This window comes from Hakea prostrata, chromosome 3, assembly GCF_041222555.1.
Source record: "Hakea prostrata isolate BN-2017 chromosome 3, UWA_Hpros_2, whole genome shotgun sequence".
Lineage (NCBI taxonomy): Eukaryota > Viridiplantae > Streptophyta > Magnoliopsida > Proteales > Proteaceae > Hakea > Hakea prostrata.
The window spans coordinates 3941295-3961903 of record NC_142602.1 but is presented as its reverse complement, the minus strand read 5'-3'; the positions used below and the strand labels follow the sequence as shown (position 1 = coordinate 3961903).

The following is a 20609-nucleotide window of genomic DNA, read 5'->3' as shown; positions in this document are numbered from 1 at the left end:
AAAATTTCAATGAACCTCCCCCTTAATGTGGAGTGAAAAAATGTAAAAAATATACAGTCCCATACGCTGACTGATAGAGGATTTGGACTCTATAGAAGTCTCTATTTCTGATGACGAGATCCAATATAGATTGAAAAGAAGTTGAAGTGATTATATTATTATTTTATTAACTTAGTGGACTTTTAGCCATCGTGGACTAGCCTTTTATGGTAAAGAGTACAATGCTAGGATGTCCAGAATCATGCATTTAAATGTAATGGAAGAGATTACAAATTCAATGCTTTCTATGCAATATATAATAGTTCCTATTCCTAATATAAAGCAACTCATTTAAAACAAAAAAGGAAAAGAAAATCTAGTTAATTTAAGTTTAAAAAATTAATTTTATTAATCAGATATCAAGATGTTAATTATTATTAAAATTAAGTAAAAACATAACAAGGCTTGGCGATGACATATACATTTCATGGGTAAAATTTCAGCTTTTGGCAAGCACAAGTTGTCTAAAACATGAGATTCTTCACGTTTGTCACATTACAAGTGGGGCAATATAAATAACATCAGCAATGATCTTATCAATTTCTATTAATTGATTTATTAGAGAGGTCTTCCCTGAAATATCTACCTCTATTTTCATTTATTTATTTTGCTTTGTCTTTTTTCTCATCAGCCCATTACAGCAGAGCAGAGAAGCAAGGTGAGGAAAGAGAGCACTTCCAAAACCCAAGATTCAGCACTTAAATGACTTTTTCTTTTTCTTTTTTAACTTAAAGACTGTTTATTCAGACTCAAGCAAAGCTCTAATAACCACTGATCGAAAAGCGGTCATTCTATCGTTCTCGTAACTGAAGTGGCCTTCCTTTAATGACAAAGACCCAAAAAAACCTTTATATGGCAGCTCATTTACCATCTCTAAATATAAAAGTTGATGTCACTATCATGGGAGTGCATAGAGTTCCATGGGAGGATAAATTATCTTGACCCCATTAATCTTAATGTTCAAAAGTAGGTTCTCCTCTTGAATATTGTGTGGTAGAAGAAGCATCGAAGTGTCATTATCTTCTACCCTCAAAGACTAGAGAATCCCAAATCCTTCCATAGGATATGAATTTAGTTCTTCTTACCTTTTGTCAGCAGTATCTAAGCCATCAGCCTGACTAATCCTATAGGTTCATACTTACAATTTTTTAGTTAAACAGATATACATTTTCTGGTGAGCAGATGCCATAATAATATGATCTAAAGCTAACAAACATTTGTCAAGTATTAAAGAAACTACTCATATAAGTTGACCTCATGAGGAATGGTCTTAATTGAAGTTGATTGTAAAATAAAAAAGGTCATACCCAGTGTATGAGGTTGGTGTCAGAAGTTGGTCCCTCCATAACAAGTAGTGGAGGGGTGTGAGAGGAGCACAATCACAAGCAAAGAATCCAGATTTCAAAGACGACATTATTGTTTGTGTGGGCCCTTAATTTAACCACATGGGCTATTGCAATTATTGGCAATTATCAGGCAGGTTTGGGATTCCAAATTCCCATAGGGTAGCATTTTCTCAGCTGCAAAACACAAACCATGCAAGATTCCAGAAATCCATGAAGAGAAGAGAAACAACAGTCTTTGTCTTTTAACTTCATCAAAGACTAACAGTCAACTATGATCAAATTGATCAATTGGGTCCTGTTTGCAAAGCTTTAAATAGGAGTTCCTCCTCTCTGCAACTCATTATCTAGGGGCCAACATTGGAGAGATACCCTCTCTCTTGGTAGAGAACAGAATAGAGAGGAAAGACAAGGTTAATTCTAGGTAGTCAGTCTTAAGTGAGCTTTGGTCTTCAGAACTTTCCTGTTTGAACTCAATTACTCTCTCTGATCCCTCAGAGTCTGATGGGTCTTCCTTTTGCAGGATTCATCTGGTTTCTCTTTAATTGAGACTGGGAGGTTCTAATTCAGTGGGTTCAAGATGTATTTGGTGCTGAGTAAGGCTGGTGCCATAGTTTGCATGTTGATTTCTCTTTTCTTTCTAGGCACTTGGCCTGCTGTTATGACTCTCTTAGAGAGAAGGGGTCGGCTTCCTCAGCATACTTTCCTGGATTACTCCATTACAAATTTCTTAGCTGCTGTCATCATAGCTCTCACCTTTGGTCAGATTGGTCCCAGCCAGCCAGACATGCCAAATTTTATAACTCAGCTTTCTCAGGCAAGTATTTACTGTTAAATGGCTTTCATTCTATCTTTTGTTTCTCATCAAATATCTTTCAATTTTGGTTGAATTTGTTCTCATATTGTTCAAGTCTGGATTAGGGTGCACTAGAATAAGTTGTTATCTGGTAATCATAGACTTAAAGTTCTGTTTTTGGATTCCAATCCTTGAAAGGAACTACTAACACTTATTCTATCATGTATTTCTGTTTTTACTTCTGGAGTATCTCAATCTATTAGTGAAAAGAGAGGGGGAGAGAGAGAGAGTATCGTTCTTTGCTGTTTTTCATTATTTAATGGACGATAAATCTTTAAACTTTGGCTTTTCTTCAGTAGAATATGTTAATTTTTGCTAACAACCTCGAATAAATCAGTCAAATGTGCAAGATATTGCAACTGCTAAGATTAGAATTTGGATTGGAAGCTCAACAAAGTTTTTAAATTTAAAACTTAAGCATGGTATCCTTCTACAAGGTACTTAAACATCCCATGTTAAGAGATGCCAGCAAGAACAGTGGAAGCTACACTTCAAATACTAATTTCTTGTTCAAAATATATAATTGTTATATCCACTAAAGCAAGTTGTAACTTTCAGATTTAGATGTTGCTAGTTCGTCTCTTGGTACTTGTGTCGCTCATTCTGTTGTTGACTTGTATTGATCTGTTTCCAGCAATTTCCTAAACCATGGTGCTTTGTTCTTCTGTTCTTAGGTGACTGATAACTCTGTAACTTGTGCAACAAACAAATTCAAATTGTTTTGCCAATGGAAGTCTCATTTCCTCCATGCAGTACTTTATCATTCTATTTCTTTTCAACCTGCTCTAAAGTTTATACTGTGCTTAATGTAGGACAACTGGCCTTCTATTTTGTTCGCAATGGCAGGTGGTATAGTTCTCTGCCTTGGAAACCTCTCTACACAATACTGTTGGGCTTTTGTTGGTCTGTCAGTGACAGAGGTAGTCACTGCCAGCATAACTGTTGTAATAGGTATATTCACCTGAACCATCTTATGTTAGCTTCCAGATCTTCGGAATTAACTAGCTGTTGCAACACACTAACACTGTAAATACTAATTTATATTGGTTAGAGCTAATATACATCTTCTTATCTTATTTATGACAGGCACGACACTTAATTACTTCTTAGATAGCCGAATCAACAATGCTGCAGTTCTTTTTCCTGGGGTTGGATGCTTCCTCATTGCAGTTTTCCTCGGAGCAGCAGTTCACAAGTCCAATGAATCTGATAATAAAGCAAAGCTTGCAAGACTTTCAGAAACTTCCAAGAATGGAACAGGGTATATTCTAGTCATATATGTTGGCAAGTTGTTTCATTTGAAGTTTGCGGCATGGAATTCAATTTTATTATGATGTTTGATTGCATTACACCTATACCTTGTTATCCGATAATAAATATTGAACTGAATCAACAAAACTTCACCTTTCATCAGAGCCATAGAACTGTCAAAGTCAGAAGAATCTGTGGACAAAAAAGGTAAGTTTCTGGAGATCCATGCTTCCATACTTGATGTCCTAAGATACGATGGTAAACAGATCTTGACTTGTATGCTTTCTGAAATTAAACACAATAGGGGACTTGGAGGATGGACATATTCCAGTAGCAAAAGCAAAATCTGGGACAGCGAACTTTCTCATAGAGCTTGAAAACAAAAGATCCATCAAGGTCAGTGGTTCCACTACAGTGACCATTATTTCTTATTAATATCGCAAATTAATTTGAGTCAACAAACAGAAAAACTAGTAGCATGCGCACCTGTGATTTCCACTTATCTACAATCACTGATTCAGTAAGAAGTTTCTCAAGTTCTAGTATTATGGTATACTCAAAATTTCTCTTTATGTGTTTATCAAGACATCCATAAAAACTCATTGTTGTTCTACAGAAGTATAATCCTGCACTAGTCTCTGTTTTCTCCACATACTGAGGCTCTGCTGATGAAAATCTATAACTGACAGGTCTTTGGAAAGAGTAGCATTATTGGCCTAGGCCTAACTTTCTTTGCTGGAGGTTGTCTCTCCCTATTCTCACCAGCATTCAATTTGGCTACAAATGACCAGTGGCACAAACTGAAACCTGGAGTTCCTCATTTGGTTGTATACACTGCATTTTTCTACTTCTCAGTCTCTTTCTTTGTCCTTGCTATCATCCTAAATGTCAGCTTCCTGTACTACCCACCCCTCAATTTACCCAGAACATCATTTAAGGCTTATCTGAATGACTGGAATGGTAGACAGTGGGCCTTTTTGGCTGGATTTTTATGTGGGTTTGCGAATGGTTTACAATTCATGGGAGGTCAAGCGGCAGGATATGCAGCAGCTGATGCTGTGCAGGTTAGTACACAATTTGTGAATGTTGATATGAACTTAATTGAACTTAATTCTCTTTGTTGACAGTGAAGTTACAACTTTTATTTGTTTGCAATAATACCAGGCACTGCCTCTTGTGAGCACATTTTGGGGTATACTTCTGTTTGGAGAATACAGGAAGTCATCCAAGAGAACATACATATTGCTGGCGAGCATGCTATTCATGTTTATTGTGGCTGTGGGCGTGCTCATGGCATCATCAGGGCAACGAATGAATTGAAAGAGTGAGAGCCAGAATCCTAGTCCTAGTCCATGTTAATGGATAGAAATCATACATTATAGAAATACAAAATGTTCATAAAGGTTTTCACGAGGAAAGCTGTAATGTTAAATCAGATTGAATGTTCCATCCAAAGCAAAAATGTACTACCACCACATTAAATGAACGAAATACCAGATATATCAATCTTGTTCATGAACAAATTCATTTTCCATACAAAAATTCTCATTTGCAGTCTGAAAATCCAAGGACCAACAACCAACCAACACGCCCCAGAAATCAAAACCTTCCAAAAAAGAACCCAACCAAATACAGATGGGTGCTATCAACAGCAATCATAAAGTTTCCTCTTCGATTCCTGAATCTATTAAGCACAAGCAAAGAGAGATTCATGACGCACCTCATTAGTGTCTACTCGTTCCAGGTTGAATTCGGCCAAAAACACATGAAAATGGAAAAGAGAAGGTACTCAGAAACCTACCTAAGTGTGCGACAGAGAGATGGGAAGGACCGAAATTCCTACAGAAAGGGGAAGGGCAGATCAAATCAACGAGGTTGTTGCAGCAACAGTGTCAAACCTTCTACCACTTTCTTTCTGCAACGAGTGAGTATGGTAGAAGCAATCAATAGGGTTTTGTAACTTTGTTAGTTTGTTGCATGGAACGATTTCTCGTTCGTTTCGCCCGGTTCGCCGGGCGGCGAACTGGGCGAAACGGCGAAATCTCGGCGAGATTTCGCCGAGTAGCCGGCAATATCGTCAGTAGGCTTGACAGGAAACTGGAAAGGAAACCAGGTCTTTTGCAACTTGAGGGCCTGCGACACAGTTGGGATGAGTCTCCTCCGGCAACTCCGGTGATTCCAGGTCCAGATGATCCGGCAAAGCTCCACCAGCTCCTGTTGCTAATGACTCTTCTCCGATGGTTCCGGCTACGGCCGCTTTGCCTAGTAATCCCACGAAGAAAGTTGCAATTGCAATCTCAGTTGGGATTGTGACCGTTAGGTATGTTATCAGCATTTGTGTTCTTCTTGTACCGACACCAGGCGAGACAGCGGCCTGAAACTCATACGCTTGTGGGTGGTGGTGGTGAGAACAACTCTCAGAGATTCGCGCAGGAACAAACGGGACCAACATCTGATCTTGGACGAGGGTGTTGGAGATCTGTCGCTTCTGCTGTTTCTCTTTCTTTCTTCTCCTTCTCCGGCGATGTTGCCGAGCTGCTGTTTCTTTTCTTTCTCTCTTTCATTCTTCTTCTCCTCCTCCTCCTTCTCCTTCAACAATGGCAGGTTGAAGATATCGTTTCGCCGGAAAATCGTCGATTTTCCGGCGAAATTGGGAAGACTTAGTCAAAAAATGTGGTTTCGCCGGAAAATCGACGTTTTTCCGGCGAATAGCTGAAATCTCGGTTTCGGTTCCTATTTTATTTTCTTTCCATGGTTTGTTGTGTTCTATTGTGAAAAGTCATAAACAACCCTCACTCACTTTAAAACATCCAGTGTTTCGCCGATTATTTCCAAATGACGTTTTTTCAAATATGCGCGCCGAAAAGGGTCGGCGCTTTAGGGGTAAAAATGTAAAAATATCTTATCAAAAACACTTCTACATATTTTTACCCCATTTTTGTTCCCGAAAAATAAAAGACACAAGAATCGTTCTTTTTTTTACTTTTTTATGATAGAAAACTTTTTGAAAATGATCTAATGGTCAGAGATTCATAAATCTTCAGTTTTAACATTTCTCCATATCTTCTTATTTCTAGTAGCATAGTTAGCCAAATCTACTTAACCAGTTTAAGAATATTTTTTTTTTGGGGTATTGTTTTGTTTTCTTTATTACTTCTAATATTTGTGAGCCATGAGGTAAGTGCCAAAGGTCACTTGTGCTTTGGTTTTGGCAAGTTTTTCTTGATTTGTTTACCTGTAAGCATTGCAATGTGGAGCCTAATAAATACATCAATCTTGAACCCCAAAATCACAAAACGAGATGATCACTCAATCCATATATGTTTCATCTAAAAAACTAATTAAGAAATTGGAACCTCAGGTGTTGATTCAGTCAACAAAACCAAAGTTCCATAGTATATAGTTATGAGTTTGAATCTCTTTGGGACGAAGGCAAAATCTAGTCTTATATTTGAATACTTAAAAGCTATCCCTTAATGTAGTTGAGATACACCTAAACCTTAATGACGTAAGACATGTTCATTATATTGAACCAGATAGCGTGGATTAGAAGGCTTTGTTTTTACGTGTTTTTTTTTTGTTTCCCAGTAAGTGGAGATTATTGAACCCTTTAGTTTGCTGAAGGGATTTCTAAATCATCTAATGAATATCTATTTCTTGTGGGTATTTTGCAATTCTCTAGAGTTTTTTCAATGCCTCATAGCTTTCTTTTCTCCCTGTATTTATTTTTTCTCTTTCTTTTGAATAAAGATTTTTTTTTAATCTATTTTTAAAACAAAAGACAAAAGACAAAAGAAGAAAAGCAAAAAACAAAACAAATGACATCAATATGAATGGTGGTGATGGTGATTAAAAGCTCAATGGCAAGTTGAATAAATGAAGTGGATTGACTAGTGATCAATGATATAACACACCTATGAATCTAAGACAGAGCTGCCATTTAGATTCATATGATAGAAGATTCCATACCCATTTCGTTAATCCAATATCAACATGAAACATGCATACACATCGTTTATCACACACATCTAAGCTTTTGTTTTACTACTTAAACTAAACCCAATGACATTTTTTCAGAGAGATTTCCTCACTTTATTTGATATCTCTTGACTTAATCTATAAATTTATTCAAATTATGCAAAAAGTTCTCAAAATGATTTGAAAGTGACTCCCAATCATGTCACATTGTCACCCTCAAGAGATATCACTCCATCAATTTTTTATTTTGATGTACTTATACAAGTGTGAAATGACAATAAAAAATTTGGAAATTGGATCTTCTGTTAATTAATTAAGAGGATAAAAAAATTAATAATATTAAATTGATCAAATGGTCTTGTGTACAATGCAAATAAATAAGAGTCCTATCTCCTCTGCAACTTCTTAACTGTGGCCTGTGGGCCTGAATTGGAGACAAACCCTGTTTCATGGGAGAGAACAGATTCCAGAGGGACAACAAGGTCAGTTCCTAGTGGTGAGTTTGATTTGAAACTTCTTTCTTTGGTCCCTCCAAATGGGTCCTCCTTTCTTAATCAAGATATCAACATTTTTGCTGTCATTTGATGATGGCTACACAGTGTTTCCCCTGTTGTCTCTTTTTCTTTGGTTGCTTCTCTCCTTACACTTCTCTGGGGTTGTTATAGCCAATTAAAGGTTGCTGGTTGGTATCCCAAGTTATGAAGTTTTAGATACTACTAGTTTTTCTCCTTTTTTCCCATTTTGTGAATCTCTCCAGCCACCTCCCCTCAGACTATCTTCCCTGAGGCTTTTGAATATGGTGAGCTTTGCTGCTCAGAAATTTTGAGTTTGAACTTGGTTTCTCTCTCTGTCTGATCCTTTCAATTCCATGGCCTGCTATGATTTGTTTGATGTTTTTCCACTAAACAGGTAATGGGTTTTAACTTCTGCAGGATTTTGCTGATTATCCTTCTCTGGTCTTTCTTTCAACTGAGACTGAGAGGAACTATTTCAGTGGGCTGAAGATGTATTTGGTGGAGAGTAAGGGTGGTGCCATAGCCTGCATGTTGATTTCCCTCTTCTTTCTAGGCACTTGGCCTGCTTGTATGATTATCCTAGAGAGAAGGGGTCGGCTTCCTCAGCATACTTACTTGGATTACACTATTACAAACCTGTTAGCTGCTGTCTTCATTGCTTTCACCTTTGGACAGATTGGTCCCAGCCAACCAGGCTTGCCAAATTTTTTAACTCAGCTTTCTCAGGCAAGTATTTCTTGTTAATTTGTTTGTTTGTTTGTTTTTGTGTGTGTGTGTGTGTGTGTGTGTTTTCCTGTTTCTGTTTATCAAGCATTTTTCAATTTCGGTTGAATTTGATACTTATGTTGGAATAGCAGTGCAAGGAAGTTAAAGTTGAAATACGCAGTTCAAAATCAAAATAAATAATTGTAATATCCAGTAAAGCAACTTATGAATTAAAATCTTCAGCTTCAACTGCTTGTTTTCTTCTCCTAGCACTCCTATCTCTAAATCTGCTGTAAACTTAGGTAATAAAACAGTAATCTCTTCTATTCATCTGTTCTCAACTACCCACTGAACCATAGTGCTTTGTTCCTCCATTCTTAGGTGTCTGATGTAACCTACAATTTTATATCGTTCTTTATTTTTTTCCCTCCCTGTTCAACCTGCTCTAAAGAGCATATTGTCCTTGATTCAGGACAATTGGCCCTCCGTATTGTTTGCAATGGCCAGTGGGATAGTTATCAGCCTTGGTAACCTGGCAGCACAGTATTCTTGGGCGTTTGTTGGTTTGTCAGTGTCAGAGGTAATCGCTACAAGTGTAACCGTGGTAATAGGTATATTCACTTGCACTATCTTGTGTTGTTTGTTGATCTTTGGGATTAACTAGCTACTGGTAACACTTGTGAATGATTATTTGGACTGGTTGTATCTAAGATGCATCTTTTCTCTTGGTTTGACAGGCACAACATTAAATTATTTCTTAGACAACAGAATCAACAATGCTGCAATTCTTTTTCCGGGGGTGGGATGCTTCCTTGTTGCTGTTTTCCTGGGAGCAGCTGTTCACAAGTCCAATGAATCTGATAACAAAGCAAAACTCACAAAACTTTCAGAATGTTACAAGGATGGAACAGGGTATATTCTAATCATGTGTTAGAAACTTTGTGCATTTTGTTTATTTTGAAGTTGTAACATGGAACTCAATTTTATTATGAAGTTCGATGTTGTTGTCCCTATACCTTGTTATCCAATCATAAGCATAGAACTGATCAGTTATACAAAATTTCACCTTTCACCAGTGTCATGGATGTTTCAGAGGCACAAGAATCTGTCCACAAAAAAGGTAAGTTTCTGGAGTTTCAGTGCTTCCTTAACTGAAGTCCTCAGTTACTGATGCTACACGGATCTTGACTTGCACATTTTCTGAAAACGAAATAGGGGACTTGGAGGATGGAACTGTTTCTGTAGATAAAGCAAAGGCTGGGACTGCAGACTTCCTTATTGAGCTTGAAAGCAAAAGGTCAATCAAGGTTTGTAGTTCCACTACATTAACCATTTTTTCTCACTGATAAGATATATCAATCTGGGTTTACAAACATTGGCAATGTGTAATTTCCATTTATATACAATCATTAATTTGCTAGATACTTCTTCATATGTTGGTAATATAATATACTTATATGACCTGTTCTTGTGCCTAGCAAGATATCCATGCAAACTCATCCATCTGAACTCATTGATGTAGTACTTCAGTAAAATCCTGCTTTTTCTCTGTTTTCCCTTTGATGTCATTGAGACTTCGCTGATGAATATCTCTGAATGACAGGTTTTTGGAAAGAGCAGTATGATAGGTTTGGGCCTAAGTTTCACTGCCGGACTTTGCTTCTCCCTTTTCTCACCAGCATTTAATTTGGCAACAAATGACCAGTGGCATACTTTGAAACCAGGGGTTCCTCATTTGGTTGTATACACTGCATTTTTCTATTTCTCAATCTCTAGTTTTGTCCTTGCCATCATTCTAAATGTCACCTTCCTGTACTACCCAGTGCTCAATCTACCCAAATCGTCCTTAAAGGCTTATCTGAATGATTGGAATGGTCGACAGTGGGGCCTCTTGTCTGGACTTTTATGTGGGTTTGGGAATGGTTTACAATTCATGGGAGGTCAAGCTGCAGGATATGCCGCAGCTGATGCTGTGCAGGTTAGTATATGGTTTTTGCACATAGATATGCTTCATAAAAATGATTCTTATATCCCTGAACAAACACATGATCATAAATCTGGACATCAAATTACCAGGAGGAAGATCATATAATCTGTTGTGGAGGAAAAACATTTATAACACAAATTCAGCTCACCACACAAACAGAAAAATGCTTTGCTGACTATGAATAGCATATACATTTGGTAACATATAATTATGCCTATTATGAGAGGATAGTTTGGTCATGGAGCCCACAGATACGGTTGTGGTTTGAAGGATATCCCAGACACTTCATTCAATAGTGAAGGGGTAATTGGCCTTCGATTGGTCCTGACCGCATCTGGTCAATGGAGCCAATAAACTTCCATTATGATCAGTCATTAAATACATATCACTTAATTAGTAAGTACCATATGTGAGGGTTAACTCATTCTTTATTTGTTTTCAAAAAATCAGGCACTAACTCTTGTAAGCACCTTCTGGGGTATACTTTTGTTTGGAGAATATCGAAGGTCATCAAAGAAAACATACATACTGCTGGTGGGCATGCTATCCATGTTTATTGTGGCTGTGGGTGTGCTCATGGCATCATCTGGGCATCGGACAAGTTGAAGGTGTGAGACCCAGAAATTGAAGTCCTAGTCCATGTCAATGAATAGAAATGATACATCACAGAAATGCAAAGCAATTGCTGCAGCAACTCACTGCTTTATATCCAGAAAATAAAATGTTCATGAATGTTTACAGAAGGAAAGATGTAGTGTTAAATCTGATTGATGTTTCATCCAAAGCATATATGCAATTTTACTATATTAAATGAAGTAATTGAACACCAGGTGTTTTCTAGACCTTCAATCAGGTATATACACATTTGCAGCTTCTGATCCCCCCCACCCCGGGGCACCAAAGAAAAATCCCAATTCTGCAAATATTCTTGAAGTTATAAAAATCTGCCCTAATTTACTATATGATCAGATAAAAAGGGTAAAGATTGTTCAACCAAAGCAAACTGTTTACAACAACACAAAGAGAGATTGCATGGTCAGTTTGAGCAAGCGGTTGATCCATTTTGAATCATGGACACAATAACAGCATAACTATTATAGCAGAGGAAGCCTCGACATCTTCCTGCCCTGAATTTATGTATGAGATAAAGGGTTGATAGAGAACAATGAATGCAATAAGAAAAGAAGTGGCAAAGCTCACAAGAGATGTTTTCTTTGTTCTTGGCGTCCGGAGAAGGTTGAGAATAGCTGTAGAGGGGTGAATTTCTACTTCTAGCATTCTCTCTCTTTTTCATCCTTGCTGGAACACGTTGGGGGCACAAATCACCTTCCTTTCGTTCTGTTAACGAATATATCTGACCAACAGTATTTCAAATGCAGAACACTTACCCTTTGTGATGGAAAGCACTAGAATTATACTGATGGTTTACAGCAGCATTCAGTTCAGTTGAAACTCTTATCTTTCAGTTGTAGCAGAGTTTCTTTGAAGTGGATTGAAACTCTGCTGTAAACGATCAGTGTAATTCTATAAAAATTGGGCTTCCCGGGGTAAGTCGTCTTCTTCAAATTCAAAAATACATTTCCTCTTCCTTTGCTCTTCTTCCTTCTGTTAGCTTTTCTTTTCCTTCTATCTCATGCAATATAAACCATTATGGACTCTTCACCGATCTTAGTGAAACAGTTTAAGATGAACTTCAATGAGTAAACGTATGAATTAAAAAAGCACAGAACAAGTGAGTAGAGGCTTTCGGTTGAAGTGGACTGAAATCTGCTGTAAACGATCAGTATATAATTTTATAAAAATAGGGTTCCCATCACAAAGGGTAAGTCGTCTTCTTCAAAACTCAAAGATTTCTACAAGTTATTTTCCTCCTCCTCTGATCTTCTTTCTTTTAGCTTTTCTTTTCCTTCTATCTTATGCAATATACAACTGGAATCTTCACCTACCTTAACTGAAACAGCTTAAGAAGGCTTTGAATGAGTGTAGGTATGAATTTAAGCACAGAACAAATGAGTAGAGGTATCAATTCATGCACAAAACAAAGGACCAAAAGTCTTCTTTCTTTCATTGTTTATGATTTCAGGGTGGTATGGTTAGGGTTTCGGTTTTTTTTTTTTAATGGTATTTGGGTTTAAGATTTTCGAAGTTTTAATCCTCTTTCTTAACAACGATTATTTTACTAGTAGTGTTTTTGGTGTGGATCCCCACAATAGATGAGAAACTAATGCTGAGTTTTTTATAAAATCAAACTAACACCATTAATTGCTGATAAATATATTCAAATTTTAAACGTGAGAGACCACAATGCTCTAATCGCCCCCAACAAATGAGGTTCTTAAGACAGTTTCTCTACCTCTACCTTTCCACTATATGATTTCTCGTCAACAAATGAGGTCCTTATAACAGTTTCTCTACCTCTACCTTTCCATGATGTGATTTCTAATGAAGCTCTTCCTATACGTCAAGTTTTGAAAGATGTTATGAATATGTAGATTCTTTTTTGATGACTCAGAGTGGAAATCTTTCGAGGTTAAGTGTATTTTGGGATTCATTAATTCTATTATTCACTTATGCTTCTTGTAATTTTGTCCATGCTTGTCATAATGTCAATGGTTTGGCAGATTCCCTAATTAGGAAGACTCTGTCTATTATGATTGTGTAGTGTTTTGTCAACTGATTGATTTTCTCGATAATTCTTGTCTTCTAATAAAATATTTATTTACCAAAAAAAAAACTAAAATACTATTCAGATTATTTAATATTCTTGTTTTCTGAATTTATATATATTAACACAATATATTATCTAATCTTGAGGGTGACTAGCCGTAGTAGTCTGCTTGAGACCCACACGCACATGTAATATATTGCATTAAAGTACCTCATCATTAATTTATGATTGACAAAATGGAGTAACGTGTAAAAAATTCTTATAATAATTAATTTTCTTTCTTTATTTTGTTCTCCACTTTCCATCATCTTCTAACTTTGAACATTTTGGATGAAAAAGAAAAAATCGAAGTTCGAACTTTTTTTTTTTTTGGTAATCCACTTTTCACATTGAGAAGCACCAGAAAAATATAAAAGATTCGAGCACAAAGCTCCTTGATCCAAAGGGTAGAAATCGGCCAACAAGTCCGGACAAGGCCTTTGGAGAGAGCATGGGAGAAAACATTCCCATCTTTAGACAAAAAACATTCCTATCTCTTTCTTTCGTTTGTTAGAATTCTAACTTGGAACTCTTCCCCCATTTTATGTTCTTGCTTCCCAGCAGCAGTTTTGAGTAACTATTTTCTTGGGCATCGGCGAACCCTATTTGCTGCCAATGCACGTAGAAACCCTACTTACATTAGCATTACTACCTTATAGTTCATCGATTCAGAAGCGTCGACGGTTGCCAATTCACATACGCTTTTGAAACTCAAATTCTTCGAGGCTTCGTTTGTTTGTAAAGGTGAGGTGGGAAAAAAATTGTGGAAAAAAAAAACACGTGAATCCCATGTATAGTGGGATGAAGGAAAAGAAAAGAAACGGAAAAGTTTTGTAAAAAAGTGATAGTGGTGGGTCCCATTTTTTTATTTTTCCAACTTTCTCACAAAGTCCCACCAAATATGTGGGGTTTTAAAATGGCTTGGGAAAAGTTCAGCAGACAAGTTTTCTTGATTTTCACTTTCCTACCTCAAGCAACCAAACAATCTCCCTAAGATTTAAGGAAAAAGTAAGAATTCTACATTCTTTTCAAAAAATTCTCCACTTTTTTTTTTCGCACCCCACTTTTATTCCAGCAAACAAACGCAATCGAATAAATCGTTCCATTGGGATCCTGATTGAAGTTATCATGGCCCTGCTGATGCAAGCGGAACACAATCGATAGCGATTTTCACCTTTTCTAATCTATCCCAGTATTATGGGTGGCCCATATTAAATTGCCTTTAATTGCATTTTATGCTTTGCCACTATCTTGAATAATGGATCCATTGACTGGCTTGTGATCCCGAGAGGGCAAAGATTTTCCACTCCGTAAACAGCTCACCATGAGGATTCCAAATTCCACGAAAGTCGCTTTTGTTGGCTGCCGTGAAGGAAAATCAAGCAAGATTCCAAAGAATCTGATAGGGAAGCACAAGCAGTTCGTCTTTTCTTTCAACTGCCGTTAAGCCAACGATATGGGTATCTGTCAAATTATGAAAAATTTGTCAGAATTTCCATTAAAATACTCAACAAGTCAAATGTGGTAAGATGAGAAACTTTTTGGTTTTTTATTCTATAAATATGAGTTTCTCTTCCTGTTCCTCTCTGCAACTCCTTACCCGAGGGGCCAAGAAGCCAGAGGAAAGAGACGACGAAGGCAAGATTGAAAGGTAGTTAGCTTGTTAGCGTCTTTTGTTATCTGATTTTGATTGGATTCCGTATGGGACCTTCTTTGTTATTTGAGTAACATTTTTGCTTTCATTTGCTGTTGATTTGGTTTACTGTGCTTTCCCAGTTCAGTTTTTTTCCTTCCCCTTCCTGCATTTCCACTGCGTCAAAGGTTGGCGCTGTTTCCTAATGGTATACCAAATTAGGAAGGCTGTTTGTGATTACTCGTCTTCTTTTTCCATTTTCTTGGATCTCTCCCCTCTCTGAATCTTTCAGCTTTTTAACTCAGATTCAGCTCTCTCGAGATATTTCCAAGAATAGTTTTCTTAATTCGATTTACGCTTTTATGTTGGCTTTCTGGATGTTTTTCTTGATCATCTTTTTCAAAGAAAATATGATGGGTTTTGGATTCTCCCCCTCTTTTAATACATTTGTGTCCTGCTGTGATCTGTCTGATGTTTGTCCACTATAACAGGTCAACGGATAATCTAATGAGGGTTTCTTTTTGCAGGATTTTGCTTCCGTCGTTTCTCTTTCAATTGAGACACAGAGGATCTATTTCAGTGGGCTCAAGATGTATTTGGTGGAGAGTAAGGTTGGTGCCATAGTCTGCATGTTGCTCTCTCTCTTTTTCCTAGGCACTTGGCCTGCTATTATGACACTCCTAGAGAGAAGGGGTCGACTTCCTCAGCATACTTACTTGGATTACTCCATTACAAATCTCTTAGCTGCTGTCCTCATTGCTTTAACCTTCGGTCAGATTGGTGCCAGCACACCAAGCGAGCCTAATTTTATAACTCAACTTTCTCAGGTAAGCATCTCTTTTAAGTGGATTTAGTTTATTGCTTTTTGTTCATCAAAGGTTGTTCAATTTTGGTGTACTTGATTCTTATATTCATCAAGCCTGTATTCTGCGTTCACCAGAAAAAGAGCCTGTATTCTGTTACTTCTGTATCATGTGTTCCATTTTAGTCTTGAAGATTTATGTCTTCACAGATCCAACTTAGGATCATATGACTCATACTTCTGTCAGCATTTTGAAGAAAGAATTCAACAATTAATATTTCAACCAATTGTGAGACATAAATTCCTTTGCTAAATTGAGTGCTTGCTGCTACATGCTATGGTGTTGGGATTTTGATGGGAGTTGATTTTTGTAACGAATGACATCACCAGAGGTTGGGATTACCTGGGCAGCAGTTATCTAGTCTTGCAAACATAGATGTTGTACTCAATGTCTCTCATGTTTCTGTTCATAAAGGTTATTTCTTATTATTTAATATCCATCTCTTATATTTAACTGTTCTTAGGTGACTGATAACTGGGCACACTATGTGCCTTGAAAATTTAATATTTACCGATTTAAGCCAATTGTTTTGCCACTCTAGAATTACTTTGCCCATGCAAGATTTTATTCATCTCTTCAACCTGATCTAAAGATTATAGTGTGTCCTTGATATAGGACAACTGGCCCTCTGTTTTATTCGCAATGGCAGGTGGAATAGTTCTCAGCCTTGGAAACCTTTCTACTCAGTATGCTTGGGCTTTTGTTGGTCTGTCAGTGACAGAGGTAGTCACTTCCAGCATAACTGTTGTAATAGGTATATTCACTTGAACCATCTTTTATTGGTTTAGATGTTTGAATTATCCAGCTGTTGCAATACTCTGTCGATGACTTTTAGATTGGTTATAGCTAAGATGCATCTGTCCTTGTCTTGTTTTTGCAGGCACAACTCTAAATTACTTCTTAGATGACCGGATAAATAATGCAAAAATTCTATTTCCGGGGGTTGGATGCTTCCTCATTGCAGTTATCCTCGGATCAGCAGTTCACTCATCCAATGCATCTGATAATAAAGCAAAGCTTTGTAAACTCTCGGAAGGTTATGAGGATGAAACAGGGTATATTCTTGTCATATGTTTGGACTTCAAGCATTTTGTTAATCTTTAAGTTTGTCACTTGAAACTTAGTTCTATTATGAAGTTTGATTGCATTGCTCCTATACCTTGTTTTCTGATCAAACTATAGAGCTGAATTCCTAAAAGTTTACCTTTCATCAGGGCCATCAAAGTCACAGAGTTGCAAGGAAAAGGTAAGCTTCTGGAGCTTTAATCTTCACTACTTGATGCCCTCAGGTACCAAACAGGTATTGACTTGCACGAAAATAAATGAAACAGGGGACATGGAGAAAGGAAGTTTTTGTGTTGATAAAGCAAAAGCTGGAACTGCCAACTATCTCATAGAGCTTGAAAAAAGAAGATCAATCAAGGTTGGTGGTTCCACTAGATTGTCCCTCGTTTCTTGCTAATACAGTTAATCATGTGTGTCTATAGACATGATCAGATTAATCCATTAGATACTTCATAACTTGGTAATATGGTATACTTGCATGTTCTGTTTATGTGTCAAACAAGACATCCATGTGAACTCATTGATGTTCTACTAAAAAGTAATGCTGCATTATCTTCTGTTTTGTTTTTTATACCAGTGACACAATGCTGATTACTATTTTTGAATGACAGGTTTTTGGGAAGAGTACTTTGATTGGTTTGGGCCTAACTTTTTTTGCTGGACTTTGCTTCTCCCTCTTCTCACCAGCATTCAATTTGGCAACAAATGACCAGTGGCATACATTGAAACCAGGGGTTCCTCATTTGGTTGTATATACTGCATTTTTCTACTTCTCAATCTCTTGTTTTGTCCTTGCCATCATTCTAAACGTCAGCTTCTTGTACCACCCTGTTCTCAATTTACCCAGAACATCATTTAAGGCTTATCTTAATGATTGGAATGGTAGACAGTGGGCCCTCTTGTCTGGACTTCTATGTGGGTTTGGGAATGGTCTACAATTCATGGGAGGTCAAGCTGCTGGATATGCTGCAGCAGATGCTGTGCAGGTTAGTATACATTTTGTGTGCATATATATGCTTCTTAATTCTTTACCAAGAAATAAAGTGGATTGGCTATTTATATATTTGGTCTCAATTTACCACACTGGCGCATATGATCATAAATCTGGGTTGTCTAACTACTAGGGGGAAAAGATGATAAAATCTTTGGTAGGGGGAATCCCTTCACCACTTTCCAATAACACAGAATATAAGGCCTTGTTGACATGAAATTTTACACATCTATGATGATCTATATCCATTTATTATGGGAAGGGTGGTTATGTTTCACATGAGTCATCATTTAATAGGGGAGTATTTGGCCATTTGAGTGCTCTTGTTTTTTGCCAACTTAGGACAGTGGATGAGAAATATTTTCTTCATTTTTAACAACTTAGTAAGCTCTTATCATATTGGTTGGTAGCTACCCCAAAAAAACTCATGCAATTGAAAATTTGAGAATTTTTCTGACTGTCCCCAGTTGCTTATTTACCTGTATATGACATTGAGTCTGTTTTTGCTGTATATGAGCGTATATTATTTGTTATCAATGACGTTACACCTTTTTTTGGTTTGTAATAATATCAGGCACTTCCTCTTGTGAGCACCTTTTGGGGTATACTTCTCTTTGGGGAATACCGGAAGTCATCAAAGAAAACATACATATTGCTTGTGAGCATGCTATCCATGTTCATCGTGGCTGTTGGTGTGCTCATGGCGTCATCTGGGCATCGCAAGACTTGAAAGTGGTGAGTCCCAGAATCCTACAAATTTAAAAATGTACAGGAATAAGTCAAAGCAAGTGTTGCAGCAAATAGCCGAGCCAAGTTCAGAAGATGGAATATTCATGAAAATTTTCATAAGAAAATCCTTGTTTTTTTTTGGGGGGGGGGGGGGGGGTTAACATAAGAAAATCTGTTACATCATATACTCCTTAAATGAATTACTAACTGTGGATGTCTTCCTTCATTTTTATATATACATGTTGAATACAAGTGCATCTTTCATTCCCTCTTTAGCTGGAGTTGTGTAAATATTCTTGAAGCTTTTATGAACAACCATTGCAGCTGTCAGTGATGATCTAGACAATCTTAGTTGTCATGGTTCCGTTTTGTCTTAAGAATGATTTATGTGCAGTAAGAGAGGTTTTTCAGAATAAATTGAAAGGAGTGCTGCAAGCCTAAAACTTGTAATTTGACATACTTGGTGACATTGAGATGCAACCATAGGATAGCTACATGAGAATTAGATTGAAGCTTCAACTCATGCTTTGAAATCTCATTCCTGGCCTAACATAGATCCTTTTGGGATTAGAGCAGGATTGTGCTTATTGGACCAGTGTTGTATCCTAATTCCTACAATTGCTGTACAATTGCTTGGCGTAAAGCCTGTTGCTGCTTAACTGGTAATTTCTGTGTCAGATGAGGTTGTAAAGACGCAAAGTTGAGAGGGGTGTGCTTATGTAGTAAAAGTATAATTTAGTGTATTAGACTTCATTTTTTTCCCCTTCTGTGTACAAGTTTTACCAAACAATCAAAATTTCTTTTTTATTTTATTATTTTTTTTATAAGAATATTATAAAACGATTTTTAAAGATAATGTCATTTTCAGGTGAGACCGTTACAAATGCGTAGTAGTTGATTGAGTGGAATGTGATAAAATTAGATAGGCTTGGTGCCTTGATTTTGAAATTATAGAAAGGTTTGGTCACCGCAGGGGCTTAAAATTTGAAACCAGATTGGTTGATTACTTTATTGGTTCTAAAAGTTCTTTCTTTTTCTGGGCAACTGACCAATACTTCATTTCCATCTTTTTTTCTATCACCCTTTGAGTCCTAAGTCTTGTGATTGCTTTGATGATGACAAAAGAAAGAATAAAAACAAGAAAAGTCAAAACATCTACCTTATCTTTTCCTGTTACCTTCTCCTTTTCTTTTCTTTTTTTTTTCTTCTCTGTTCGTCTCATGTCATGTCTTTGATATGCATGATGTGAAAACGGAAAATTTCAGAAACACCCAAAAATGGGTAGCGAAAAGTATAAATGTTCAAATAATAGAATTCGGATCTTCTCCCCATCCATCGTTGGTGCTCCCCATGGCACCACAAAAATCAGTGGGTCCCACTGGTGAATTTTTTTTCCAAAAAATATTTTTCACCGTGGGCTCTACTGATGTTTGTGGTCAGGAAGTGTAGGGGGAGCACAAAATGCTCCCTGTCGGGGTCGCTGATCCGGACTCCAAATAATATATCAAATTGACAAAGATATCATAAAAAAAAAAGGTTTTTATCTCTCTCTAAATTATGCTTAATGATGGGCCTCTGATGGCTATATAGTATTGAAATTCCTAAATTGTCATTAATGTCTTGTGATTTTACAGTAATGTTGTTTGAGATTGCATGGCTACATTAAACGGAGTCTGTAAATGCTTTTATATTGATAAGTGATATAATCTAGATTGAATAAACTAAAAGAGCTAGAGACATACCTAATAAGAGAACATCCATACAACAAATTGAAAAGACTTGTTCTTTGTTTATTCTTCTATTCCTCGTGTCATTTCTTCATCCATTATAGTTCTTTTCTTACAATGACAATAAAAAGAGGACAGATCAATTCCATCAATTTATTGAAGGGAATTTTATGCATAAATTATATAAAGACCTTACAAGATTTAAAACTTCAAGATTCAC

General features: G+C 36.9%; 3 protein-coding genes across 5 annotated transcripts; all 3 read left to right on the top strand.

Moving 5' to 3' along the window:
• Positions 1-1573: 1573 nt before the first annotated feature.
• LOC149020124 (ureide permease 1-like) lies at positions 1574-4979 on the top strand. The gene is made up of 8 exons (XM_089148210.1): positions 1574-1806; positions 1906-2199; positions 3051-3189; positions 3325-3499; positions 3653-3696; positions 3794-3885; positions 4179-4553; positions 4654-4979. Exons 2-8 carry the CDS (start codon positions 1963-1965, stop codon positions 4807-4809), a joined length of 1218 nt encoding a protein of 405 aa, XP_089004336.1. The 5' UTR covers positions 1574-1806; positions 1906-1962; the 3' UTR covers positions 4810-4979.
• A 3060-nt stretch (positions 4980-8039) lies between these two features.
• On the top strand, positions 8040-11506 carry LOC149020123 (ureide permease 1-like). Its single transcript, XM_089146874.1, has 8 exons — positions 8040-8266; positions 8400-8708; positions 9160-9298; positions 9425-9599; positions 9764-9807; positions 9903-9994; positions 10291-10665; positions 11125-11506. Exons 1-8 carry the CDS (start codon positions 8264-8266, stop codon positions 11278-11280), a joined length of 1293 nt encoding a protein of 430 aa, XP_089003000.1. The 5' UTR covers positions 8040-8263; the 3' UTR covers positions 11281-11506.
• A 3158-nt stretch (positions 11507-14664) lies between these two features.
• LOC149020122 (ureide permease 1-like) lies at positions 14665-18818 on the top strand. 3 transcript variants are annotated; one of them, XM_089148209.1, is made up of 8 exons: positions 14665-15032; positions 15542-15841; positions 16493-16631; positions 16758-16932; positions 17077-17123; positions 17209-17300; positions 17554-17928; positions 18508-18818. In XM_089148209.1, exons 2-8 carry the CDS (start codon positions 15605-15607, stop codon positions 18661-18663), a joined length of 1221 nt encoding a protein of 406 aa, XP_089004335.1. In that variant the 5' UTR covers positions 14665-15032; positions 15542-15604; the 3' UTR covers positions 18664-18818. The 3 variants fall into 3 exon arrangements, with proteins under 3 accessions (XP_089004335.1, XP_089004333.1, XP_089004334.1); XM_089148207.1 differs by lacking the exon at positions 14665-15032 and adding an exon at positions 15061-15222; XM_089148208.1 differs by lacking the exon at positions 14665-15032 and adding an exon at positions 15063-15222 and having other exon boundaries at positions 17092-17123.
• The last annotated feature ends 1791 nt before the right edge of the window (positions 18819-20609 follow it).

What these genes read in the sequence shown, in the direction of transcription:
- LOC149020124 (XM_089148210.1), top strand. Translation starts at nt 1,963, where the DNA reads ATGTATTTGGTGCTGAGTAAGGCTGGTGCCATAGTTTGCATGTTGATT. An exon ending in AAAACAAAAGATCCATCAAG is followed by an intron (nt 3,886 to 4,178) that starts GTCAGTGGTTCC and finishes TATAACTGACAG; the next exon opens with GTCTTTGGAAAGAGTAGCAT. An exon ending in CAGCAGCTGATGCTGTGCAG is followed by an intron (nt 4,554 to 4,653) that starts GTTAGTACACAA and finishes CAATAATACCAG; the next exon opens with GCACTGCCTCTTGTGAGCAC.
- LOC149020123 (XM_089146874.1), top strand. An exon ending in AAGTGTAACCGTGGTAATAG is followed by an intron (nt 9,299 to 9,424) that starts GTATATTCACTT and finishes TTGGTTTGACAG; the next exon opens with GCACAACATTAAATTATTTC. An exon ending in AAAGCAAAAGGTCAATCAAG is followed by an intron (nt 9,995 to 10,290) that starts GTTTGTAGTTCC and finishes TCTGAATGACAG; the next exon opens with GTTTTTGGAAAGAGCAGTAT.
- LOC149020122 (XM_089148207.1), top strand. An exon ending in TTATAACTCAACTTTCTCAG is followed by an intron (nt 15,842 to 16,492) that starts GTAAGCATCTCT and finishes TCCTTGATATAG; the next exon opens with GACAACTGGCCCTCTGTTTT. An exon ending in CACAGAGTTGCAAGGAAAAG is followed by an intron (nt 17,124 to 17,208) that starts GTAAGCTTCTGG and finishes TAAATGAAACAG; the next exon opens with GGGACATGGAGAAAGGAAGT.